Source organism: Maniola jurtina, chromosome 11 (genome assembly GCF_905333055.1).
Source record: "Maniola jurtina chromosome 11, ilManJurt1.1, whole genome shotgun sequence".
Taxonomy (NCBI): domain Eukaryota; kingdom Metazoa; phylum Arthropoda; class Insecta; order Lepidoptera; family Nymphalidae; genus Maniola; species Maniola jurtina.
Genome location: NC_060039.1, coordinates 3,728,761 through 3,756,369, shown reverse-complemented (window position 1 = coordinate 3,756,369; position 27,609 = coordinate 3,728,761). Strand labels below are relative to the sequence as shown.

The 27,609-nt window shown below is 38.4% G+C and overlaps 2 protein-coding genes across 2 annotated transcripts; both read right to left on the bottom strand.

The window, feature by feature from the left end:
• Window positions 1-880: 880 nt before the first annotated feature.
• Window positions 881-4,827, bottom strand: LOC123869707. The gene is made up of 3 exons (XM_045912696.1): window positions 4,210-4,827; window positions 2,016-3,913; window positions 881-1,736 (listed from the first exon to the last, which is right to left on the bottom strand). Exons 1-3 carry the CDS (start codon window positions 4,825-4,827, stop codon window positions 881-883), a joined length of 3,372 nt encoding a protein of 1,123 aa, XP_045768652.1.
• An 8,895-nt stretch (window positions 4,828-13,722) lies between these two features.
• On the bottom strand, window positions 13,723-25,141 carry LOC123869284 (odorant receptor 22c-like). Its single transcript, XM_045912129.1, is given in 9 exon segments — window positions 13,723-13,865; window positions 14,107-14,262; window positions 14,940-15,035; window positions 15,392-15,494; window positions 16,048-16,342; window positions 16,966-17,089; window positions 23,853-23,966; window positions 24,898-25,034; window positions 25,037-25,141. Coding segments are annotated over 9 exon segments (1,155 nt in total). The 5' UTR covers window positions 25,104-25,141; the 3' UTR covers window positions 13,723-13,802.
• Window positions 25,142-27,609: the final 2,468 nt, after the last annotated feature.

Below are 27,609 nucleotides of genomic sequence, written 5' to 3'. Positions count from 1 at the left end.
CTTTTATCGTTTTTTTTGACATGACAACGTCTTATAATTCGATAGAGCCGCTGCACGCACGAAAAAACATGACTCATGCGGCGTTACCTCGCTCTGAGGTAACGCCGCATGAGTCGTTCCATGTAAGGCTTGAAGTGCAAGCGAGAGCGCGGAACGAGCGATAAAAAAGCACAATCGGCCTTTGTTGTCACGTTCAACTATCGTCAGTAAACCGACTTTACAGACAACCAATTTTTTCTCAAAATTAGTACATGACACTGTATATTAGTATCTACGTATGGAAGGGCTATTTGAAATAAAAAAATTGTAAAACAAGTGTAAATTAAAAATTTATAACACCCCCGACAAGTGAAGGTTACAGTAACTAGATAAGAGCTGATAACTTTCAAACGGCTGAACTGATTTTCTTGAATCATAGCTAAGAAGACTCTCGATCATGGCACCTTTCAAACAAAAAAAAAACTAAATTAAAATTGGTTTATTAGTTTAGGAGCTACGATGCCACAGACAGATACACATACACATACACACAGATACACACGTCAAACTTATAACACCCCTCTTTTTGGGTCGGGGGTGTGGGAATATATACACACAATTCGACACACTATTTACTTTTATTATTATTTATATTTACAATGAGTAACGGTCACAATAGGCAAACGCAAGCGCACGCGGAACAAGCGCGTGTAGGTAGGTAGGTGCGGCGAGAGACTACTACTCGAGAGTCGAGACACGATGCGCGCGCGCCGCGCCGCGGTCCGGTGCGGAGCGCGGGGCAAGAAGGGATGGCGCGAGGTGTGGTCCCACCTCACGCGCGGCAGCGGTCTCGGTGTGAGCAACCGCCACATCTTCCCCCTGGCTAGACTGTAGCTACCAGCTACGGTCGATAATAATCAGGGAACTTGACGAGCCGGCCACTTCTTGTCCTCTTCGCTTCAGTGGTGCTAGGAGTAGCAGTGGAAGTTGATGACGTAGGTGTTGCGTCTATCTCTGGAACCTTTGTTTCTCTCGCGACGTATGCCGGTTTCAGTCTATCGATGGATACATTGTTTGGTTTCCCGTGGATATCAATGGAGAAGAATTTCGGTTGCCTTTTCAAGACTTTGAAAGGTCCGCTGTAAGGGGGTTCTAGTGAACTTCGAACATGGTCTCGACGGAGAAAAACATGTGAACAAGTATTTAGGTCTTTGGGAATATAAAATGGTGAAGTTGTATGCCAAGAAGTAGGTTTGGGAGTGAGTTGGGCCATATAAGACCGAAGACGGGTGGCATATTGAGTGACGTCGCTTGTAGTAAAATCTTGCTTCGGAGATAGGAACTGTCCGGGTAGTTGAAGAGCTTCTCCATAGACGAGTTCAGCAGGCGTCGCTTGAATGTCTTCTTTCCATGAGCTTCGCATACCCAAGAGGACTACTGGAAGGGCTTCCGTCCATTGTGAAGAGGTGTGGCACATGATAGCCGCCTTCAGTTGACGATGTAGCCGTTCTATGATGCCGTTAGCAGCTGGATGGTAGGCTGTGGTGACGAAGTGACGTGCGCCAATCAGGGTGGTGAGTTCCTTGAAGAGATGGCTCTGGAAGTTTCGGCCGCGGTCTGTAGTCACCCGTGAAGGACAGCCGAATCTAGCTATCCACCCAGATACTAGAGCAGCTGCGCAGGTCTCTGCTGTCATGTCCTTTAAGGGATACGCCTCAGGCCATCGCGTGAACCTATCGATGACGGTAAGGCAATATCTGAAATCAGAAGATAGGGGTAACGGTCCTACGATGTCGAGATGGATGTGAGAGAATCTGGAAGAAGGAGTAAGGTAGGAAGAAAGAGGGGAGATAGTGTGGCGAGAAATTTTGCTAGTTTGGCATTGCAAGCATTGCCTAGCCCACTCTCTACAGTCTTTACGAATCCCTGGCCAAACAAAACGTTGAGAGACCAGTCGTATAGTAGCTGAACTTCCGGGATGATGAAGATTATGAAGTGAATCGAACACTTGTCTTCTTAGCTGAGGTGTTACATACGGACGAGGCGTCTGTACAGAAGTGTCGCAGTAAACAGGTAAGTTATTGTTAGGTGTAGCCATCTTTTTCAGTTTCAACGTGGAGCCGTGAAGAAGGAGGTCTTGCAGTTCAGGATCTTCTTCCTGAAATCGTGCGAGTTCTTCAAAGTTGATAGCTGGTGTTATCCCTTCGATACGGGACAGTGCGTCTGCGACTACGTTTTCCTTTCCAGGTAAGTACCTTATATCCGTTGTGAATTGTCCAATGAAATCGAGGTACCGGAATTGTCTTGGCGAGTTCTTGTCTCTGTTCAGTTTAAAGGCGAAGGTAAGTGGCTTATGATCAGTGAAAACGGCAAATACTCTCGCTTCGACCATATGCCTGAAATATTTAATGGCTTCGTAGACAGCCAACATCTCTCGATCATACGGACTGTATTTTCTTTGCGCGCTGCTAAGCTTGTGCGAATAGAAAGCTAAAGGTTGCCATACGCCATTTTTTTTCTGTTGCAGCACCGCGCCTATAGCAGAATCCGATGCGTCTGTCACTATTGCTAATTCTGTTGATGCATCCGGATGAGCTAGAAGAGTAGCTGTTGACAGTGACGACTTGCACTCTTCAAATGCCTTTAGTAGCTCTGGAGTCATTTGCACTGGTTGAGATCCTTTGGTATTTGGACCAGCTAGGAGGGCATTCAAGGGAGCTTGTAGATGCGCAGCATTAGGAACGAAGCGTCGGTAGAAATTAATCATTCCTAGAAACCGTCGCAGCTCTCTTACCGTCTTGGGTACTGGATAGTTTACTATTGCTTCGACTTTAGACTCCAGAGGTTTAGTACCCTCAGACGATACACGGTATCCAAGGAAGACTACTTCAGACTGGCCAATGTTAGACTTCGATGAGTTTATAACGACACCGTAGTGTCGCAGGCGCTCAAACAGTTGGCGTAAGTGGGCCTTGTGCTCTTCAGGAGATGCGGAGAAAACTAAGATGTCGTCAATGTATCCGTAACAAAAATCAAGACCAAGTAAGACTTCATCCATGAACCTTTGGAAGGTCTGGGCCGCGTTTCTCAAGCCAAACGTCATATACGGAAATTCGTAAAGGCCAAAAGGTGTAGTTATTGCTGTTTTCGGAATATCTTCTGGATTTACAGCTATTTGATTATAGGCTTTGACTAAATCAATTGTTGAAAAGATTGAACACCCTGAGAGCTGGTAAGAAAAATCGTGTATATGTCGGATGGGGTACCTGTCGGGGATTGTTCTGGAATTTAATGCTCTATAGTCCCCGCAGGGTCTCCAACCGTCATCTTTTTTCTTCACCAGGTGTAAAGCAGAAGACCAAGAACTCTCTGAACGCCGAGCTACGCCGCTTGTAAGCATGTCTTCAAATTCTTTTTTAGCTATTTGCATTCGTGTCGGGTCGAGGCGTCGAGGTTTGCATGAAACTGGAGGTCCTGGCGTTGTCCTGATATGGTGAAGCGTGTTATGCTTAGCTGATGAGTGTATTCCTGGGGGTCGCGTGATTTCTGGAAACTCCCGTAGTATTTGGTGGTATGGCGTCTCTCCGACTACCGCTTTTACAGATGCAATATCTTCCACAGATCGGATATTTGTAGCTGGAACTGAGAGTGATGTCACGTTGTCAATAAGGCGTTGGTTTCGACAGTCTACAAGTAAATTGTAGAAGCTCAAGAAGTCAACTCCAATAATAGGTCGTGAAACATCTGCTACGGTAAAGTTCCAGGTGTAGTTTCTTCGGAGTCCAAGGTTCAGGTGTAGTTGTCTCGGACCGTATGTGTGGATGACTGTATTGTTAGCTGCTACCAGGTCGTATTTAGATTTCTTACACGGCGTCTTAACGGCGGATCGAGGAAAAACGCTTAAGTCAGAACCCGTGTCCACAAGAAACTGTATCTTTGAAGTACGATCGGTGACAAATAAGCGGCCTGTTGGAGAAGGACAGTCGTTTGCCGCTACTTGCGACCGCCCTGTACGTTTCCCGAATTAAAAGTGCACGGTTGCTTGCATTTCCGCGCTTTGGCTCCAAAAGTATAGTGGTAAAAGCAGTGCGGGTGGTCTGGAGGTGGTTGTTTAGACCTAGAGGAGCTCGAGCGATCATACCTTCGTTGGTTTGTGCGAGAACGAGAACGTGTTCTTCCTCTGTCCAATTTGGTCACCAGTAGTGCTACCTGTTTGGCTAGTTCACTCACCTCTTTCGCCATGTCAGCGTTACTGCTGCTGGATGCCGAAGCAGTTGCGACTTGAGGTGCTGCGGGAACTATTTCGTGTACGCGGTCTGCGATTTCTGCCAGTTTTTCTACCTCAAGTTCTGCAATTTGAGACGCGATTACGGTTTGTATGTTTTGGGGTAAGCGATTTGTCCAGATACTCTTGATGAAGTCAGAAGCCCCCGAAGGTCCAGCCAGATTCTGCAAATGTCTAAGAAATTGTGAAGGTTTGCGGTCGCCTAACTCCTCGTGGCTCAGTAATTGTTGAATGCGCTTTTCCTGAGACGCAGAAAGGCGATTAATTAACTCCGTCTTCAATTTGTCATATTTATTTACAGCAGGCGGATTCGTTATGATGTCTTTGACTTGTAGGGCGTATTTCGTCTCTAATTGCGTCGTAACGAAGTAAAATTTTGTAGTATCGCTATTTATTTTAGATAGAATGAAATGTCCTTCTAGTTGCGCAAACCATAAGGCTGCCTCTTCGGGGCAAAAAGGTGGGCAACGCAATGGCGTGCCTATTTTTGATACCTCTCCGGGGACCTCTGGATCGTCACTTTTAGTATCTACATCGCTTGCTCGACTTCCGTTCTGCGCCATATTTTAAAAAAGAAAAAAAAATTTAAAATCGCTTCCGCCTATAGTTGGACCACCGGCTTGTGGTGCGACGCTCACAAAATTATGAAGAATGTTCCGAGTACCTATCTGCGATTGCTAATACGCCAAACGCCGGGGATACCACTGTGGGAATATATACACACAATTCGACACACTATTTACTTTTATTATTATTTATATTTACAATGAGTAACGGTCACAATAGGCAAACGCAAGCGCACGCGGAACAAGCGCGTGTAGGTAGGTAGGTGCGGCGAGAGACTACTACTCGAGAGTCGAGACACGATGCGCGCGCGCCGCGCCGCGGTCCGGTGCGGAGCGCGGGGCAAGAAGGGATGGCGCGAGGTGTGGTCCCACCTCACGCGCGGCAGCGGTCTCGGTGTGAGCAACCGCCACAGGGGTTAATAAGAATACGTTTATTTTCATATGATGGCTCTAATAGGTATTATTACAACTCCATAAACATAAAATACAGATCCAGAAAAGAGACCTCCCAGTGAGTAAGCACTGTAGGCTCATAGGTGGAACTTCAGAGGTCCCTAATCAAACACAAATCTGATATATCTACCCAAATAACTGAAACGCACTTATTTCGTATCTCATAGAAAGCCAAGGAAAAATCAAAACATTTCCATGAAGTGCATACCGTATTCGAAAATTAAGACAATTACTTTTAAAAATATACTAGAAAAACAACACAAAAGCTGAAAGTTTTAACCGTTCGTTAAATTGCAAATGACCCATGAAACATGTATTAGTACGGCTTTTGTTCAGAACTCCCTTTGCGCTCCCAAAGTGAATAAAAAAGTGGCAGTTAAATTGAAACATGTACACACGTCGTACAACTGTATGTGAGACTGCGTTGGGTCGAAGGCTTAAAGGTCTGCGCCTACTAGAGTTGGTGCCTCGTAAAAAAGGCCAATGGATGACTGTCATGATGGGTATTAGGTATGCCCATTGCCCACGTATAAGTATGATATAAAAATTAAAATGTATCGGCTGCTCTTACTTACAACCCGTGAAAGGAATGGTTGATTGTTGAGTCAATGCGTGGCGATTGCTTATCACTTGTGCCACCAATCAAATCTAAAACTCAGATTACTAGGTACTCAGACATCTGAGTACCTAGTAATCTGAGTTTTAGATTTGATGGATGGTTCTCAAGATGGCTTTTTATGTGGCACCAACTAACTGTACAATTACATAGAGCTAGAATAGGTGGTGAATGACTATGAGAAGTTAAATTCAAACATGTACATACAGCGTGCAACTGTATATGAGAATGCGTTTGCGGTGCAACACATACAGAAAAAATTGAGAGAGGACAAAAGGAATACAGTGTGCATCAGGGTAGTTTGAGCCTATTCTTTCAGAATTCGGATTTCAGTTGAGGTATTGAGCTACAAATACGAGTGTTTGAAAGCGTCTCATTTTCTTCTCTCCTATTTAGTAGGCGGTGACCTCAATACAACGGACGCTGAATGTGGGACCATAAAACGGTTTTAGTTTTATTTGTATGTAACATTTGTGTTGTAGAATCCTTTAAAACTGTTAGTATTACACTGTAGCTTAAAACAATCATAACGGAACGTAAGTAAGTACTAATAATAATAGTTAAGAGTAGATAATGGTATTATTAGGTGGTGATAGCCTAGTGGTTAAAACGTCGGCCTTTTGTTCGGGAGGTCTGGGGTTTTATGTACAAAATGTCTACTTAATCGCTTGAATTATGCGCGAAAGCGAAAAGATTTAATATTTATTTTTATATTAATTAGAAACTATTCAGGCTTTATGACTGAAATAAAATCTTGTAGCCACTAAGTACTTAAATCGCGTGTATGAACGGGTAAACAATTTGTACTCGTTGTTGAAGTATCTGTTTTAAAATTATTATAGCAAGGTTTCTTCAATAGTTTTTTGAAACTACCACTTACAGCTGCTGTACGAGTAGTTAATTTTTAAATACTCCATATAATTACTCTTTGAAAAACCCCCGACATAAAAACAAAAATAAGAAAAATAGAAAAGAGCTGATAACTTTCAAACGGCTGAACCGATTTTCTTCGATTATAGCTAAGAACACTCTCGATCAAGCCACCTTTCAAACAAAAAAAACTAAATTAAAATCGGTTCATTAGTTTAGGAGCTACGGTGCCAAAGACAGATACACACGTCAAACTTATAACACCCCTCTTTTTGGGTCGGGGGGTTAAAAAATTGAGCTTGAATTTCAAACAATTATTATAATATCAAGTTTGAATAAATGCTAAAACGGAATAAGCTATTATGTGCATTAGCCACCAGCCTAATAACCGCAATGACTAAGTGCCCAATAAAGTACAATTACGTACGAATTACATTCACACATTATAAATTATTCAATATCACAGCTCCAAGCAAAACGCGATTATAAAGTGCATACATTATTACGTGTTATTGTATGGTATAATTACAATTTATTTTGCACGAATATTAAATTGACATGCATTAGTAACTAATTATAATTAAATAAATAAGCAATAAGTAAATAAAACATTATTCATTCAATTAAACTTATTTGTTGATGAACACATTTTTTTTTGTGATGTAACCACTAATTAACGGTTTTCGGTTATTTGTGCTAATAAACCTACCTACCTGCCAAATTTCGTGATTCTAGATCAACGGGAAGTACCCTACAGGTTTACTTGACAGACACGATAGGCAGATGACAGACAACAAAGTCAGAAAATTGGATAGTCCTCTCTGCAGGTGCTGAGGGGGGTGCGCACATAGGCGCCAAGAGGCTCCCACGGGCTTTGTACTTAGTTATAGAATGAGTTGTTAAGCTAGAAATAGGTATCCACTAACATAGGTTAAGTGATGTTTGTCATATTAACACGGTAAGACTTGAAATAAAAGTTCATTTATTTATTTAAAGTGATCCTATAAGGGTTCTGTTTTTCCTTTTGAGGTTCGAAATCGTAAAAAGTGATTTAAATTTGGTCATTTAAACAAGTTTCATGCCTAGGCAGCTGCAATAGATCAGTTAATTAGCGTAGTCAGTCCTTTGCGCTAAATCCAAACTGTAAATTAAGTTAGCAGCGTTAGGCACTACCAGTAGTTCCCGATACACCTGAATTGGCTGGAAGGTAATTAGCTATGTTGCCAACATATCCGGTAAACATTAATTAATATAACTAGGTATTGCTATATAATTTTTAAATACACATTAAAAATTCCGGAACCGGCAGGATTCGATCCTGCGTCTTCTGGATTCGCGCCCGACGCTCTGACCACTAAGCCACGGTTTCGCTTACTGCAGTTTTTGATATGTATTTAGAAATGTCCTTGAAGAGCTGGTAAAAACACTAGATTAATATATCATAAATATTATAAAAACTACTGCTATTTATTTTTCTGCTTGAAGGCACAATTACACTTATACCGGCTTCTAACGATGGCTAATATTGCGGACGGACGCGCACCAGCCCGCGCCGACTCACCACGGGGAGAGTTTCGTCCGTGGTAGCGCAGACAAGTCGTCGTCGTCATTTGAGCCTTGTATGCGGTGCGTGGTTGTCCGTGGTCGTTGGCCATGCGATGATAATCCGCAGAATCATGCACCGTGGGAAGACAGTATTAGATAGAACATGCAAAAACTCTAGAGGTCAAACTTAAGAGTTAGCTACTTACTTGACGGCTGCCCGGCAACTTTATGTATTTGACATTATGCTACCTACTCTTCTAATCTGTTCTGACTCATACAATCTCGGTAGGCTAAATCGAAATAATTCCTATAATGTTTTCGATAAATAAAGTTTTTCTAGCTTTATCCAATATTTTTTTAAGTAGATAAGACGTATAGATATGTAAATGGTACAGTGCCCATATTATCCGTAACGAAATTGGGCAGCAGCTACAAGCGCACCTGCACACCCCGCAAACTAATTGGCTGATTTGCTAGCACCTGACAGTGCGACCGTTTCTAAACCTAATTCCAGTCTAACTCTACCAATGAATAGCATTCATTAATAGCCTGTTAATTAATACATTGTGCGAAATTGTATTACATGCAACATACATACACAACATATACTATTTTACTAAAACTAAAGAGCAGCTACTGAGTTTCTTGCCGGCTCTTCTCAATAGAATCGCCTTTCTGAACCGGTGGTAGAGTCTTGACATATTATAATTATTAATTAGTGATCTTCGTGAAATAAATAAATTCATTTTATTTCGTATTTCGTTTTAATTCCGTTTCGCAACCCTCTGAGTTATGTCGGTTAATTCGGTTCTCCTACGGATCTCCTCATATCTGATTTGATTACGTAGAGAAACCCCAAGCATAGAGAAACCGATAGATGTTGGGGTTCCAAGGCGCTTGTATGGCGACCTTGCACTTGAAGGCATAGCGTTGGCCCTAAATGAGTAGACGACATCGAACAAGTCGCAGGGTGCAGCTGGAAATAGCGTAAGACCGTTGCATGTGTCCACATGCCTCGGTCTTGCTTCGCAAGAGACCTATGTTCAGTAGTCTATCTATTGACAATTATGGTGATGAGATACAACTATAAATGTTGATTTACTTTTATTTTTTTATTCGGATACAAGTTGGCCCTTAACTGCGATCTCAAATGGTGGTTAGTGATGATGGTGATGATGCAGTCTAAGATTAAAGCGGGCTAACCTAGAGGAGGGCAGTTTTTAATTAAACCCATACCCCTTTGGTTTCTACACGGCTTCGTACTGGAACGCTAAATCGCTTGGCGGCACGGCTTTGTCGGTAGGGAGGTAACTAGCCACGGCCGAAGCCTTCCACCAAACCAGACCAGAAATTATAAAATTCCAAACCCCTGCCGGGAATGGAACCCGGAACCTCCCACTAATAAGACCACAGCCAGGCACACCGTCAAAATTAACTGAAAGCGAAGTTGCCGTAGCAACCTTACCAAGATGTACCTATGTATGCCTCGCTAAATGGCTGTCATAAGCACCGGATCTAATATCGTAACTCGTGGGCCGCCATTTGCAATTAAACGCCGAATTAGCTATTACAATACATCAGGCGCGGTTGCACGGATCACGCTCGTATGCAGATTGGATAATAGGGGTTAATATACAGTGTTTCATTTAAACGGGGGGTTAATTATATAAAACCGACAAGTCCTAGTTGAATAAGCGAGCAGAGGGTCCGTAGATGAATATGTTAGTTTGTGACGCACAATAACTATTGAGAGGCGCCACACTGGCCAAGTCCACATTGGCAGTCACACACCTTTGAGAACATTATCGAAAAATTCTCAGGCATGAGGGTTTTCTCACGATGTTTTCCTTAACCGTTTATTTTTCAGATACAAGTAGCCTTTGACTGCAATCCGATCTGGTGGTAAGTGATGATGCGCTGGTGGGTGAGCGCGGGTGACGTGCGGGTCTGCAGGGCGTCCCTCCGCCCCAAACCCCGATTGCTATCTCAACTTGTTGCGTACTATACATGTTTATCTTTTAAGTAAACTAAGGAAAACGTTTATCTATAAAGATAAATTAAGAAAATCAAAGTAGGCATACACAAATCGCAGCCAAGGTATCGAATAAAGAAGATCTCCAAGCATTGATTCCTGTCTGTTAACAAAACTAATTCGCATTCCGAATCTGTCGTGATAGACTGAATCCTGATTTTAGACGAATCGATTTCATAGACGAACGAGTAAATAAGTCGTGTTTGTAGCTTCGATAGACGCGAAATAGGATTATAGTAAGCGCCTTCTTACGCCATCGACAGCTGTAATGGATCCATGTGAAATACATCCGAGATGCCATACATTTTCGTTTTCCTTAAACACATTCTGTACTTTTTATGTTACCTTGTATATATTCAACCTTGGTAACGGGTTATACATAACTTTTTGCATGGATATTATATTTGTGTCTTCTATCGTATAGAGTGACACAGACTAATTTTGCTGATTTTTCTCGGTAGAAAAGAAAGGTTTCTTTTCATTTCATATTTTTATATTTTATAGGTACATTTCCTTCCTCAAACTTTCAATGTTACCGCTATAAAATCAGATCTTTTAAGAGGCTTTAGAATTTTATCTTTTTAACTTGTCGTTTCGTACATAAAATTGAAATGACTCATTATTCTGTGTATTTTACTGAATCAAATTTATAGGAAATACATAAGCAAAACCTTCATTTTACTCTATTATATACTTACTTTTAAATACCTACTTACAATGTCTATCTAATTTTTACAATATCTACTTACCCTATTTCAGAGAGTCGAAATCATAAATACACCTAATCTTACAGTCGAATCCCATGTGAAAAGAACTCACTGCATTATTACCGCAAGGAATCCCCTACCATTGCATGTAATGGACGGGGCCACGACTCTCAGCAATAGGTACGACCCAGACAGGATACATACCAATATTATAAATGCAAACGTGTGTCTGTCTGATTGTTATATTTTCACGCCCTACCTACTTATCCGATTTTGATGAAAACTTACGGAGACGCATAGAGACTACTTTTCATCCCGAAAAATAGAATAATTCTCAAGGATGTTAAAAAACCTAAATACACGCGGACAAAGTCGCGGGCGTCATCTTGGTAAGATGACGTTTCTTTGAGGTCTTTGAGGATTGAATTTCGACAGTTCCCTTCCAAAAACAAGGAGGTCCTCGTTACACATCGTAAACCCTTCCAAGCCCTCGTAAATATAATTATGTAAAAAGTAACATAAAAAGAGCGCGGGAGTCATACATATTCGTAATCGCAATATGCTGTTCCGTAACTCACGTTACAATATCATTTAATATGTATTATAATGAGAAAATAGGAGGCTGCTTACATATTAATGAATGTTCTTTGCCTCGAGTTACCTGCTGTATAAAGAGAAACATTGCCATCAAAGACTGTAATGTTTTACTTAAGTGTATTTGCTTAGTAAAATAATACATGAAGTCTCGGTAAATGTTTTCTAAGCACTTTAGACTATGGAATGACAGATTTGGATTATTTTTAGGGGTTCGTTCATCCAATTAAAAAATATGGTTTACTTTTTTACTCATAACAAAGTCTTTTATATTATAATGTGTTTGTAATTTGAAACTCAATTTGTTAAGAAAACTCAAGGCATTTTGTTGGCATCCATAGATCACGTATGTCGATGTTGCAGAGAAGCGTAAATACTGGTAAATACACAGAATAATCGTATTCGCGAGGATTGGGTAAATACGACGTATTTACTCGCTCCCGCGTGTGATAACTTGATCTAAGATTCTGAAATCCGTTTGGTTTGAACTAAGCTGATACCTGCACTTTAAAGCCGGGATACAATTATTTACCACGGCGTGACGTGGTTACCGTCCTAACATGGTGTTATTGTGGCGAAATATAAAGAGACCGCCCATATATTATGGAGTACTGCGGTCTCACCTAATGGGCCGGAGCACACCAGTACCAACTCCTTCCATTTGTTCGGCTCCAAAGGCTCTGTTTGACTTGTGGACGATCCCAAGCTAACTGGTTCGTTGGAAAGCCTGGAGCACCGTTGAGACGTAAGCTCTCTCTGCGTGTTATATGTTATATATGTTATCAAAATGAAAATTTTGTCAAAGTTACTTAATTATTATTATTGTTACATAAATAATAACTATTTCCTGAAACAAGCAAAAATGGATTTAAATATGACTTCCAGATTTCCATGAATGATGAATGAAACTGAATGCTGCAAAGCCGTGTTTTGCAGCATTCAGATTCTCCAAACATCTAGTTATCATGGTGATTATGCGATATTTTGTAACATTATCATCATCATCATCTGTAAGTGCGTCATCAAATTATCCATTCGCATGAACAGAAAACGGTATTTTTTGTCCCATTTTACTAACCCCCGACCTAAAAACAGAGGTGTTATAAGTTTGACGTGTGTATCTGTGTATCTGTCTGTGGCATCGTAGCTCCTAAACTAATGAACCGATTTTAATTTTGTTTTTTTTTTGTTTGAAAGGTGGCTTGATCGAGAGTGTTCTTAGCTATAATCCAAGAAAATCGGTTCAGCCATTTTAAAGTTATCAGCTCTTTTCTAGTTACTGTAACCTTCACTTGTTGGGGGTATCATAAATTTTTAATTTACACTTGTAGTAGAATTAATTTAATAATGCTATAGTGCGATTCGATTACCTTGATTCACAATCAGTGTAGGTACTCTCGAGGCAGCGCACTTACGTCCACCGCAGACTAATTGAATGCTTTGCTAACATTCGGTCGATCTACCCTGTACCCGCTTCCATTGACTAATTGCAAAGGACTGTTCCAATTTAGCGGCGGCACTTGAATAAATCGGTCATGTTCAAACGGATTACTATAATATTGCAGTAAAGAAGCTTTTTAGGGATCCGTTCCTCAAAAGGAAATACGGTACCCTTATAGGATCACTTTGTTGTCTGTCTGTCTGTCCATCTGGTCGTCTGTCGTGTAGGTCAAGAAAACCCATAGGGTGCGTCCCGTTACGTAGAATGATGCAGGTAGGTAGGTCTTATAGCATAAGTAAAGGAACAAATCCGAAAAGCCTTAATTTGTATTTAAGTACAAAAAAAAAATTGTGTTCATGAAAGGGCTTTACCTGTACATTCTAAAACAGTTTTTTATTTACTTTTATGCATTATAGTTTTTGATTTATCCTGCAAAATGTAGAAAAAAATACCCGAATACGGAACCCTCGGTGCGCGAGTCTGACTCGTACTTAGCCGTTCTTTTTTACATAACGCCGTCTACATTCATGTCTGATGGAAAAAGATCTAGACAGGTATAATTTACTTTGAAGATATGTAAGTACATACTCAAATTATTATAGATCCGAGTAGGAAATAATTTATTTGACCGATTTTATTGTTTAATAGTGCAATTATTTCCATATTATGCTGCTCGTGAGAAAATGTACGAGTAAAATGTAGATATTATGAATATTAAGAATTCATTGACATAGTGGTTTCCAGCATCACGTAATATGAAAATGTTGTTTTCAATATCTGAAAAGAAATATTTATGCGTCATTTTTTACCCGACTGCGGCAAAGCCAAAAGGAAGGGTTATGATTTTAGCCGTTTATGTATGTATGTATGTTTGTATCCAAATTCTGTGTGTTCCACCGTAGTACCTAAACTACTGGGCCGAGTTTGATGAATGAGGTATCAATTGATTCGTCGTAAAGGTTCGGGTGACATAGGTTATATTTTATATGAAAAAAAATTACCTAACGGAAGTACTAACCGAAAGCATTGGTTTGACACCGGCAATCAATATTCCAAGTGCCTCAAACTCGAAAACAATTTGTACCCGCTGTAAAATAAGTAGCACAGTCTTCTGATTGGATACCGACATGTTTTCCCATGGCATACTGTATACTACTTCTGGCAGATCATCGGTCTGAAATATTTGATAAAATTATTTCAATTTAACCGTTCAATGTTTTTTTTTTTTTTATAAAGAAGATTAGCCATATTAAATGACTAATATTCCCCTTTCCTCTCCAACTAAGCTTGTGCTAGGAGTAGGTACGACAATAGTGCAACGGGCGGGGTTTGAACCGTCGACCTTTCGGTTTTCAGTCCACTCCTTTACCGGTTGAGCTATTGAGGCTCTATTTTAAATTTGAGGCTCGTTTTTCAACGTAAAACTATACATACCACGAGCAGTAGGGACTGATGCCCTACGATAACATGAGGAACTTCTATATTAGATAAGTGACTAGTAGGTACACCTTCACATTGGTCCATCGCGATCGGCCAATGCGCTCGGCATATCGGATCGGCACCAGATATAATGGCCTTACACGTGTTCGTGTAGAGCCATAATATATTGACGTTGACTTTCCACTTGTCAGCGCTGGCTGTTTGCTGACTTTTATGAGTTAAACATCAAATAGTATACAGTTTATGTCTTTGCGCAATTTGCATTACCATGTCCGGCACTCACCGAATGCACTGAGCAGTCAAAATAGCCTATTTGTAGACATTACTTTTGTTTACCTACTATTAATGTTTGCGGTTCCAAATCTCGTAGTTCCTAATATTGCATTTAGAAAAGATATGGAAAAAGATTACCTGTTTTTTAACTTCTTCGAGTACAAATGACATCAAAATTGGTCCACCTGTATATGCCATAATCATTGTTATGTATAACATCATATTTTCTCTCCCCTGTATTATACAATGTTATGTTTTTTAAGTATTTTGGTTCAAACGTCCTAGTATGAAGTTATCGATTTTGTTATAATCCCCAAGGTATTAAACAAATTTTAATATAATTTTCTTGTCATAACAAAATTAGTAGAAAACCTCTAAATTAGCTTTTTAAATTACATATACACACTAGCAAGAAATTGAGCGAGAAGAATTGATTAATTTCCAACAGAACCTTTTAAATTAAAGATGTAGGTACATTGAATGTGGGATTGTAGAGAATGTGGGATTGTTGTGGGATTGCGGATTTGACAAAAAAATTATGCCTAAAAAGCAGACATGCAGAATAATAACAAAATATTAAAAAAATATACCCCATACATAAGTTGATAGAGAACAATACTATTTCCAACAAGATTTTGTGTGTAATTCGCTATAACGTTGAAACCAAATGCATATTCGACCTCTTTGAATACACTGCAATAAAATTAATGATTAAGAATAATAAAAATGCACCCATTACCACAGTGTAACATACAGTAAGATGAGGGCCCTTTGTTTTTAGGACGAGCTGACTTTATGGTCGTAGCACCCGAACGACTGGTCAACAAATAAAAAGCCTCCAGCCAAATCATGGAAATAAGATCAGTCAGTCAGTCAGTACAATCCTTTTCGTGGCTCACCCTAATATAATAATCATAACCCCATAATCTCTCCCCTCGACTGACTACATGAACTATGAAGTATCTTTTTAGGTCAAAACCATGGTCAATATTAGAATGTTTATAATCAAGCGGTGGATATACAAAATATTTTTGAAGGGCTTGTAATACATTAGTCGTCTGGTGCAGCAGATATTCATGGCCACCGGCAAGTGTCATAAATAGGCCGAGAGTTGCCAATCGCAGTTGGCTAATGTGTACTCGAGTCATGAGACTCCACCAACACTTACTATTGGGTGAAATTGCAGAAGCCGCTGACATCGAAAAAAAATATACTTAATTAAATAAGTATTAATTTTTAAACTTACTGTGTGATAAATGAGTGGTACTTGATAATTTTAACAAGCCTTTCATGGACTTCTGCGTCACTTAAGTCTCCTTCGAAATCGGTTTTTATTTTATGTTTCAATATTTGAATATGTCCGATGAGGTTATAAACGAATATGTTGTTCAGGGATTGAAATACCGCTATTACCGTCACACCGCAGCCAACGATATGAAAATTGATGGTATGAATGACATACCAATATTGGAAATTGTAACTATAGTCAAGAGGTAACCATAAGAAAACGCAAGTTTGTAGTCGGGCCGTGTGGTTGAGAACTAGAAAAAAAAAAAAAACCAAAAATGTAGTAAGCAAATTTTATATTATATGTAGGACAACTTATAGCTCTTATGACATATCGTGAGTCGTGACTCTAGCACTGTTTCGGAAACTGGTTCTACAAAAAAGAGCAGGCAAAAAACTCAAAAGACTCTTTTCTGAAGGCTATATGTTACAGTTTAGACTTTAGAGCTTGTGTAAGTTCTCACCTACAACTTTTGTAAGTTGTAAGTAGGTACATAATCTTTCACAATCTGAGTCCCGACGTTCGGTCCAGGTAGGTATGCAGTATGCACCTTCAAATTTTTGAAGTTATGTGTGTTTTAAGAAATTAATTATATTCCTATAACGACAAAGAAAACATCGTGAAAACTCTGCATGGCTGAGAGTTCATAAGGTTCTCAAAGCTGTGTAAACTGTAAAGTATGTCAATCATGCCAGCATGGTGAACCGTGGCCTAAGCCCTTCTTATTCTGAAAAGCTACATGTGCAATAATGACAAGTGATAGGTGATTATAATGATGAATTCAGTTTTGTGTGGAGATGTAAATGCAAAACTGATTGCTTTCATGCAACTTTGTCAATTAAAATGATTAATTTCGTCAACAATAAAATTGTATACCTAGTTCTTTGTTATTATAGTTATTCACAGCAGTTATACAAATCCATCCTAGCCAATTGATGATGAAGAAGAATACTAAATAGCACGTCGTCCAGCGTGTGTAGCGCTCAGTTTTAAGTAGCCTCTAAAAAATGATTTAGTTAAATTAGTAACAAGGAAGAAGCAAGAAATCATGGTTACGTACACAAGTGTAAATTAACAAGTGTAAATTAAAAATTTATAACACCCCCGACGATCCAAAGTATTTGAGTTTTCCAAAACATCATTTTCGAATAAATAATTATGTATTTAGGCAACGTCCATCTTGACAGCTTGACATTTGTCTATTGACATAATATTATGAACCTAACGGTTATCTAACCTTCTTTTCTACAAGAAAACTAGAAAAGAGCTGATAACTTTCAAACGGCTGAACCGATTGTCTTGGATTATAGCTAAGAACACTCTCAATCAAGCCACCTTTCAAACAAAAAAATAAATTAAAATCGGTTCATTAGTTTAGGAGCTACGATGCCACAGACAGATACACAGATACATACGTCAAACTTATAACACCCCTCTTTGTGGGTCGGGGGTTATTAAACGATTGGACTGTTATAAAAACAGTCGGAGAACTATACCGCCTAGTTATGGACAAGGAGAAGTTTAAACAACTGACTGCTGAGCTTCAGTAAATGGAGAGGCACATAAAGAAGAAGAATTAGTAAATAAAAGCCTAAATATAAATCCTTGCTTAGTGGGGGTCGATATGTACCTCATTATAGGGAAATCTCCAGACAAAATCTGAAGTTTCTAGTTTCATGTAGGTACGTTTATTATGTTAGAAAGTTTTCTTTTATATTTCAGACGATGCGCGTGACTTCGGCCCTGTATATTTAGGTTTTTAAATCCCGTAGAGACTCTTAGGGCGATTACATCCGAACCAAATCCGTGAAAATACGTTCCGAAGAACCTATACTATTTGTATGATAGCTTACGTCACACTAGCTCCGACTTCCGTCATCCGATTTCTTTGCGTCATCCGTGAGAACATCTAGGATGTGCCTCGGATTCAAATCGGACATAATGAAGTAGGATGTCAAAGATGTCCACACCTCGGATTTGGATCAGAGATCCGATTAGTGCGTAATATTGGCGTCACTCAGAAAAGTAGGTATTATTTAAATATTTTTATCGAATTATTGGAATGTCCTCCCATAACCAACACAAAAAACACAAGTTCAATGTGTAGAGGTTATCCGAGAGTTTTAATCTAAACAAACTAATGCCAAAATAAATAATTTAATTAGAGCGTGATTGCTATCACAACATCTAATTATTCAGTTCACAATCCAAATACCGAAAATATGCGATATCGCTCCGAATCTCAGAAGGAGACTGAACTAAAACCTTCGAAACACCCGTATTTATGCAAGTTCAATCTTGTTGGCCTCCTAGCAACAGATTGTATGACATCCATCGATGTATATGGATGGGCCCTTCGAAGATAAAAAACGCGCTCAAAAAGTCAAGAGAAATTGCAAAAGTCTCTTGACTTTGTCAATGACGATGACGTAAGATTCAAGCGTATTTTTGCGGACGGAATTGTATGGGAAAGGCTAATCCATATACATCGATGATGACATCGAATGAGCCAAATATCGATTTTATCAAACTACCTGCATTAGGTAAATTAATAATTTTATATTATTTTTGACAACGCAAATCAATTTTTAAAAATAACCTTACAGTAAGCAATATCCGAGTTCGGTCCGACTTTTTTATATCCGTATTTTCACGGATTCAGATCGTAATATTACGAGATAAATTATCCTAGAGCTATCTATCTTTCGTCTAGATCTGTCTAGTGATTTAGCAGTAAAAAGTTCACGAACAAACAGAATTACTTTCGCATTTACAATTTTAGGATGGATTGTAACTAAACTTATTAAGTACATAAAATAAAGTAAAGTATCCTATTGAACTTTTTTCTTTATACGAGTAAGTAATTGGGGCATTTCACGTCAAGCGGACAACCAAAAAAAAGTGAGGTCGTGAATTTTGTTTATACTCTGGTCAGTTATACTTCTAGTAGACGTGGATATATACACACAATGTTTTTTTCGTATGATGCTTTATTGCTGAGTTATGAGCTTTTAAAAATTTACTACGAATGAAGTCCGTTATTTTTGGATGCTTATTATTTGTAACAATTCATTTGTAAATAAAACTAAAAAGCATTGTTTATTATAGTTAAAAAGTTGAAATTTTTATTTTTTTTATCGAATTCTAAATTTAAATTTTTTAACGTATAGTAAACCGGAAGTGAACATTTCAAATCGATATTTGAGTAACTTGGCCAAAATAAAAATAATTTTTTTTACCGTGAATTAAAGCTTACATGTACTTATTCTTCACCAAAAAAAAATTGTAACGTGATGTCTAATAGTTTAGGACTTAGTAGCCCAGTAATTTGGTCGTCAAAAAGGGGCTTATCTGGAAAGTTTTCAGAAAGTTATGCAAATTGGTGGTTTTATAGATTTCGATGTGCTCTTTCCGAATTTTTATTTTGCCACCTCGTACCTTTGCCGCTCGCGCCGCCATCTTGGAAAAATGGCGCCCAAAAACAGTTTTTTCACGATAACTTCTTTCCCACTCATTTTACGATAAAAATGGCTATGTAACAATTAAACTAGAGACAATTTCCTATAATTTGTGTAGTCACCTTTTTTTGTAGACTCAATAGTTTCAGCGTACGAGCGCCACAAAGCCCACTCCAACACTCGTTTTGGCTAAATAACTCATTTCCACCCCACCATGTGGTAGAGTGAGTGACGTGATTTTTTTTTATGGTATCTCCAGGAGCCGGTAGTCACCTTCAATTTAAGCTATCAGTTCGACCAGAGAATACTAACATTCTTCAGAATTCTGCTCGAGATAAGAGTAAATATACTGCATCGCAGTTTCGATCTCACGTGCATATGAGCCTTTATTTTGGGTTTTAAACCTAAAAGATGCCCATGGGACCTTATTACTAAGCCTCCGCTGTCATCCGTTTGCCTATCCGTCTGTCCGTCTGTCTGTCAGCGTGCTGTATCTCATGAACCGTAATAGGTAGAAAGTTGAAATTTTCACAGAATGTGTATTTTTATTGCCGTTATAATAACAAATAATAAAAATTTCAAAATGGCCGTCATGAAAAATAAAATAAAAAAGAGCATTATTTCTTGTATTATGGTACGGAACCCTTCCTATGTGAGTTGGACTCGCACTTGACCGATTTTTCGGCATCTCGAGCATGTTTATAATGTGGTCGCAGTCAATACACAATATCGCAATTCGTGCATTAAAAATTTTACCTCGCACTACAAACTAAAAAAATAAAAAAATGGGTCAAGTGCAAGCCCAACTCGCACACGAAGAGTTCCGTACCATCAAACAAGAAATAACATTACTTTTTTGTTTTTTTTTTCATGTCAGCCATTTTGAAATTTTTATTATTTGTTGTTATAACGGCAATAGAAATACACATTTTGTGAAAATTTCAACTCTCTATCTATTACGGTTCACGAGATACAGCCCGCTGACAGACAAACGGACGGATAACAGCGGAGACATAGTAATAAGGTCCCGTTGGCATCCTTTGGGTTCGAAACCCAAAAAAAGGTCCATATTCACATGAGATCGAAACTGCGATGCAGTATATTTACTCTTATCTCGAGCGGAATTCTGAAGAATGTTAGTATTCTCTGAACGAAGTGATGTCTTAAATTGAAGGTGACTACCCTCTCCTGGAGATACCGTAAAAAAAAATCACGCCACTCACTCTACCACATGGTGGTGTGGAAATGAGTTATTTAGCCAAAACGAGTGTTGGAGTGGGCTTTGTGGCGCTCGTACACTGAAACTATTGAGTCTACAAAAAAAGGTGACTACTCAAATTGTAGGAAATTGTCTCTAGTTTAATTGTTACATAGCAATTTTTGTCGTAAAATGAATGGGAAAGAAGTTATCGTGAAAAAACTGTTTTTGGGCGCCATTTTTCCAAGATGGCGGCGCGAGCGGCAAAGGTACGAGGTGGCAAAATAAAAATTCGGAAAGAGCACATCGAAATCTATAAAACCACCAATTTGCATAACTTTCTGAAAACTTTCCAGATAAGCCCCTTTTTGACGACCAAATTACTGGGCTACTAAGTCCTAAACTATTAGACATCACGTTACAATTTTTTTTGGTGAAGAATAAGTACATGTAAGCTTTAATTCACGGTAAAAAAAAATTATTTTTATTTTGGCCAAGTTACTCAAATATCGATTTGAAATGTTCACTTCCGGTTTACTATACGTTAAAAAATTTAAATTTAGAATTCGATAAAAAAAATAAAAATTTCAACTTTTTAACTATAATAAACAATGCTTTTTAGTTTTATTTACAAATGAATTGTTACAAATAATAAGCATCCAAAAATAACGGACTTCATTCTTAGTAAATTTTTAAAAGCTCATAACTCAGCAATAAAGCATCATACGAAAAAAACATTGTGTGTATATATCCACGTCTACTAGAAGTATAACTGACCGGGCCCCAAGTCTACTATTGCAATTGTGTTTCAGTTGTCTATCAATGACATCTTGATTGTTACTTTTTGCAATTTTGGTAGTCTACTAATTCAATGGCGTCACAATTGTTTTCCGATGGCGTGCCACTGACACTTCAATGACACAATTGTAAATAATTGGTAGTCCCGTACTTAATGACAAGTCAATGATCGAATTTAAGCGTAGTCTGCTAATAGTTTGACAGTTGCAATGACCATTGGATCACCATTGAACTATCATTGATGCGCCATTGTGCTGTCATTGCTTTTAAGCCAGTGTTTGTTTGGTTTTACAAGGGTTTTTCATCATGTTTAGCAATAGTTTGGGTATTTAGTTGTAAATTTTTTTTTTCAGATGTTTGCTCAGAGCACATGCTTTGCATTACAGTCCAATCACCACAGGCAAGATTGTAAATGCATGTTATATTTTGCACAGTATTGCAAACAAGACCAACACACGTGCCTCCACTCATGCCTGTGGAAGCTCTTCGTCTGCAACAGGCATGTGATTTAATTTTTGTTTATTTTTAAAAAAAAATACAAATTTCCACAAATATGTTTATTCATTTAACATAAAAAAGAGTAAAACATCCTTAATATATAAGAGTAATATTATTATGAAATAAACAACATTATTGTATATTTTAGGATGAAAACAATTCAAGGGCCGAGTTGGAAAGTGCTATTGAAGCACAGCATTCACAAAGCCATGGAGTCAACCAAGGTCTGCTTGAAGGTAGGGTGCTGCAGCAGGCTAGCATCAACAGGCTGTGGAGAAATACATGAAGTTAATAATAAATAATTGAAATAAATGATTTTGAATTTTGACTAGACTTTGATTAGATTTTTAAAGAAAAAATAATATTTATTTCCTATAATCCGCATAACTGTTTAGCGATTATAGCGCCACATAGGAATATTAATTTTTCTTTAAATATCATGGAATTCCACAATGTAATGTCTGTTTCTATTCAATATTTGATTAGATTAATATTGGAAACTCCAAGCATAGTAATTGATAATAATTTGCTGATCTGACACCATTACCAGAGTATTTTCCATTTAATTTCTTTGAACAGATACTAAATTGTACCTTGAATGTAGTCATCAGATTCTGATCCTGATAGCTGTTTTGTGCGACATCTCTGAAAACAATAAACTACTGTTTATTCAATTTAATATAATGAGTAAATTGAATTTTAAATATTAAATGAATAAAAAGGCAACCTTTTTCGAGGGGAATGCAACACTCGTTGCATCTCCTGCTCCTCCTGCTGTCCTGCTAAATACAGCAGCAAACTTTTCAATTGCTGCAGCCAGCCTAGCAGCAGCTTGGTTTGTTGCAGTCCCCAGTCTGACAATTGCTGCAGCCAAGTTCTCCGTCGCCTGGGCTTGAGCCAAAATGCGTCTGCATTTTGGCCTCGATATCTGCTCAAGCCTGGCCTGCGAACGCCGCTTAGCCAGGCTTTGCCCCGTCACTGGTGCGGTTGCAGTGACAGGAATGGCTCTCCAAATAGTCTAGCAGCGACGAAATCTGCTCCACTACTACCATTTTCGCAGTCCCTTATAATATTCACACTTCACAGATTTAAATATTCTGTCTACCTAGGTAGGTATTCGCAAGTCGCCTCAAAAATCAAAAATCAAAATTCAAATTGCAGAACTATCAAATGACATTGACATTTAATGTCATTTCGACAGTTACAGATGAAATATAATTATTTTTGACATTTTATTTTTTACATCGCACTTAAAATTTATCTTTTTGGCTTATTATGATCATTTTACTTAAGGCTTAATCTTTAAAACACAAATAGATAACATTTATAATCGAATCTAGCTTAAATAAACGTTTTTAATATGTATTATTTTTTTTGGACTCATTTCGGCAAACGCTTTTTGAGCAAATGGCAATACCAACTACAATGCAACTGCAATCCAATTACAAGACCATCGGTCGGCCATTGTGAATTTAGTAGACTACGAAATTATGAACCAATGGTAATTGAATTAAAATTGCATTGTAGTTCAATGACAAATCATGTAAAATAGCAGACTTGGGGCCCAGAGTATAAACAAAATTCACGACCTCACTTTTTTTTGGTTGTCCGCTTGACGTGAAATGCCCCAATTATAAGTTAAGAAAAACGTAAATTTTGGAATAAGTAAAAGTTATTTAAGTAGGTGTTATAATAAATAAGAGTAGGTAGGTACTTATGCGAGTCTCCATGTGTGATGAATATTTTCTTTATGAGAAATTTTAGTGTTTTATCTTCCTGCCTAGTAAAGAAAATAATTATCAAATACTTACACTTTTCACAAAATCGTTCTTATTTTCTTTGTAAACAGTGTGCAAGTGTATTTCAGTGAATAGCGTACCAATGAGTCGTTTATAGCTTTTCAATTTAGATGACGCGATGTTGACCTGAAATGGTCACATGATATCCTTTTTTAGGGTTTCGTATCCAAAAGGTGCCATCGGAACCCTATTACTAAGCCTCCGCTGTCCGTTCGTCGGTCAGCGGGCTGTATCTCGTGAACCGTAATAGGCAGAGTTGAAATTTTCACAGAATATGTATTTCTAATGCCGCTATGACAACAAATACTAAAATTTTCAAAATGACCGCCATAAAATTTAAAAGTGATATTTCTCATACGATGTAACGGAACCCTTCGTGTACTACTCCGACTCGCACTTGACTGGTTTGTTTATAGTAGGAGCCGCGTTGGACTCGATTCCGTTGCGCCGTGCTGCTGTTACGAGTTTTATGTTCTAAGCTTATCTTAGGCATAACGCACACCTCCAGAATGGAGTGGAGTAACTCAAACTAAGATGTGTTTACATTGACATAACACCAGCGTACCTTTAAATTACTATTCTCCGTGTGTGGTCTTACACCATACGAATTACATTAATGTCAAGTAAAAAGACTCAAGTCTTTGGTTGGTACATATCTATATGGGTTGGTAGGTAGGTCTTTTTATCTTTTTGTCTTTCTTTTCTCTTCTTTGGAAGAGAAGAGAGAAGAAAGACAGTTGTGCCTTTGGCTCCGCTCCACCACTATGGTACAGGTATGCATTGGATTTTTCCAGATCCTGTGCTACATTGACCGTTGCCGATCTAACATCTTCAGCTCCCATCCTATACTGATAGTCACCAAGAATAGCAACAGCTTCTTGACCAGGATGTTTTTGACTTCTCCAGGTGTGATATGTTTCTCGCTAGGTGAACGTTTGTGCATTAGCACATGGCAGTAAAAAGTAAAAAATGCTGTATAAGTATGCTTCCGCAGCGTCTCGCCAGTGTCTTGGAGCTTGAGGTTGAATATTAATAATTGTGTCTGAAAAATACTTACATTAGCCAAACAAGTAGCAGGAAAAATCGAGAAAATAATGCCCAATATATCAAAAGTAAGGTCGCCGTAATTAGCATACAAATACATGAGTTGTGAGACGACGCACACCGGGCCAAAGTATTTCATGATTTTCGTGTTATGAACGACAATCTTGGAGGCTTCTCGTATCCCATGATTCTCCGATCGCCCAGGCTTGCGAAACTCATTAACAGGGTTAGCCTGTCGTAGAATTTTTGCTTTCTTGGATGCTGTCTGCAAAGAAGAAATGTTAAAGATCGGAGTGGAGTGAAGTAGAGTCTTTATTAGTTTGAGTAGTTATCAAGAAACGCTACTGCATCTCAGCTCTGTCGGTGTGGCTTGCACCTAAGCATCTTGCAACCAAGAAATGCATCTTCATCCAACCGCCATGAAGATGATAATAGGTATGCAACTTTGGTTTCTTCTTTTTCACATATAATATATTATCACTAGCTGATGCCCGCGACTTTGCGTGGAGGTAGGTTTTTAAAATCCCATAGGATTTCCGAGATGAAAAGTGACTTATGTCACTCTGTTAGCTATTTAGGTATTCATGCAAAAATCACGCTAATCCGGTTTCTCCGTTGCAACAAGAATGAAGGACAAAGCAACAAACAAACACACTTTCACATTCAATTTAATTAAAATTGAAACAATCACTACACATATTATAAATTTTAGAATATGGATAGTGATTGCAAACAAATTAGTAAAGAATCCCAATTAAAAATACAATATTTACAAGTAATATTCGTCTCCCATATTCACAAGGTTCTTTTCCACAATGTAAATCGACAGAATAAAATGTTGTACCCACGGTTTCTTTCAGTGAAGTAAATACAATCTTTATTCAAAACGTGCGGTCTTTAGGAAAACATTTCCCATACCAAATTAATGTTTCATAATTAAATTTTCCACCGAGTTTTTATTTTATTAATACACTAGCTTTTACCTGCGGCTTCATCCGCGTTGCATAATAACTGCAAAAAATGTTGCTATTTATCAGTGAAATAATTTTGAAATCGGATGTGAAGTTTCGGACATTACCTCCTAACTACAAACTAAGGAACTTTGCCTCTTTACAATACTAGTGCACCTAATTATGCACGATAATACCTATGCCACAACTCTAATTTCTGAACCTTACCCAGCAGAACCCGGTAGGCGCAGTGTTGGAACTTGGAAGACCGTCCCCCCACTATGTTGACAGATATCATCTATACTAATAAATAAAATTGGAGTGTCTGTCTGTAATTTCGAAATAACTACCACATATTAAGGTCATATGGTTATTTGAACGATACCATAACTGAATCACACATTTTTAAAATTTTTGTCTGTCTGTCTGTCTGTCTGTCTGTCTGTCTGTCTGTCTGTCTGTCTGTCTGTCTGTCTGTCTGTTTGAAAAGGCTAATCTTCGGAACGGCTGGACCGATTTTAACGGGATTTTCACTTACAAGTAGAGGATTGACCAGGGTGTAACATAGGCTACTTTTTTAACCGACTTTCAAGAAGGGAGTTGTGTTTTTTTACCTATGTACACCAAAATCTCCGAAATTTCTGAACCGATTTGCGTCATTTCTTTTTTAATCGATAGAGGAACTTTGCGACATTGTTTCATACAAAATTTGGATTCCAACTCCTGAATCCTGATGCTGCAGGGGATCTGACCAATCCACGCGGGCGAAGCTGCGGGCATCAGCTAGTAAAAAATATGAGACACAGGGAGCCGCTGGATTCAGGCGGCACAGTAGGACTGTGTGTGGAAATACCTACAAGAAACTTTTGTCCAGCTGTGGACGTATATCGGCTGATAATGATGATGATGATCTAATAGCTCAACGGTTATAGGAGCGGACTGAAATCCGAAAGGTCGACGGTTCAAACCCCACCCGTTGCACTATTGTCGTACCCACTCCTAGCACAAGCTTAACGCTTAGTTGGAGGGGAAAGGGGAATGTTAGTCATGATTAAAATGACTAATATTGTTTAAAAAAAAAAAACATCCTAATATTAAAAAAAAAATTGGTTGTCTGTAAAGTCGGTTTACTGACGATAGTTGAACGTGACAACAAAGGCCGATTGTGCTTCTTTGTCGCTCGTTCCGCGCTCTCGCTTGCACTTCAAGCCTTACATGGAACGCCTCAGAGCGAGGTAACGCCGCATGAGTCAAGTTTTTTCGTGCGTGCAGCCGGCTCTATCAAATTATAAGACGTTGTCACGTCAAAAAGCTGGGAAACAGAAAAATGATAAAATGATGTAGGTACAATTTGTACAATGATAATATCTTCATACATTAGAATACATTCTTTATCGAAATATGATAAAGAAAAACACAAAGTGACTTAAGTATTCAAATTATACACTCGGCATCTTTTATTATAATATGCAAGCTATTTTAATTTTCATCGTACCGTTTTCGCAAACATTTAATTTAGCAGAAAATATATTAAAAGCAATGCTCATTTGTGTATTTCAAAGAGAATAAAATTAAATTCATATAATACGAATAAAATTGCAAAATTCATCTATACTTACTTTTTTAAATAAATATAATTGAAGTGTCTGTCTGTAATTTCGAAATAACTACCTCATACTCAGCTTATAATATGGTTATTTGAACTTTACCATAACCGAATCACACGTTTTTTACATTTTTGTCTGTCTGTCTGTTTGAATGGGCTAATCTTCGGA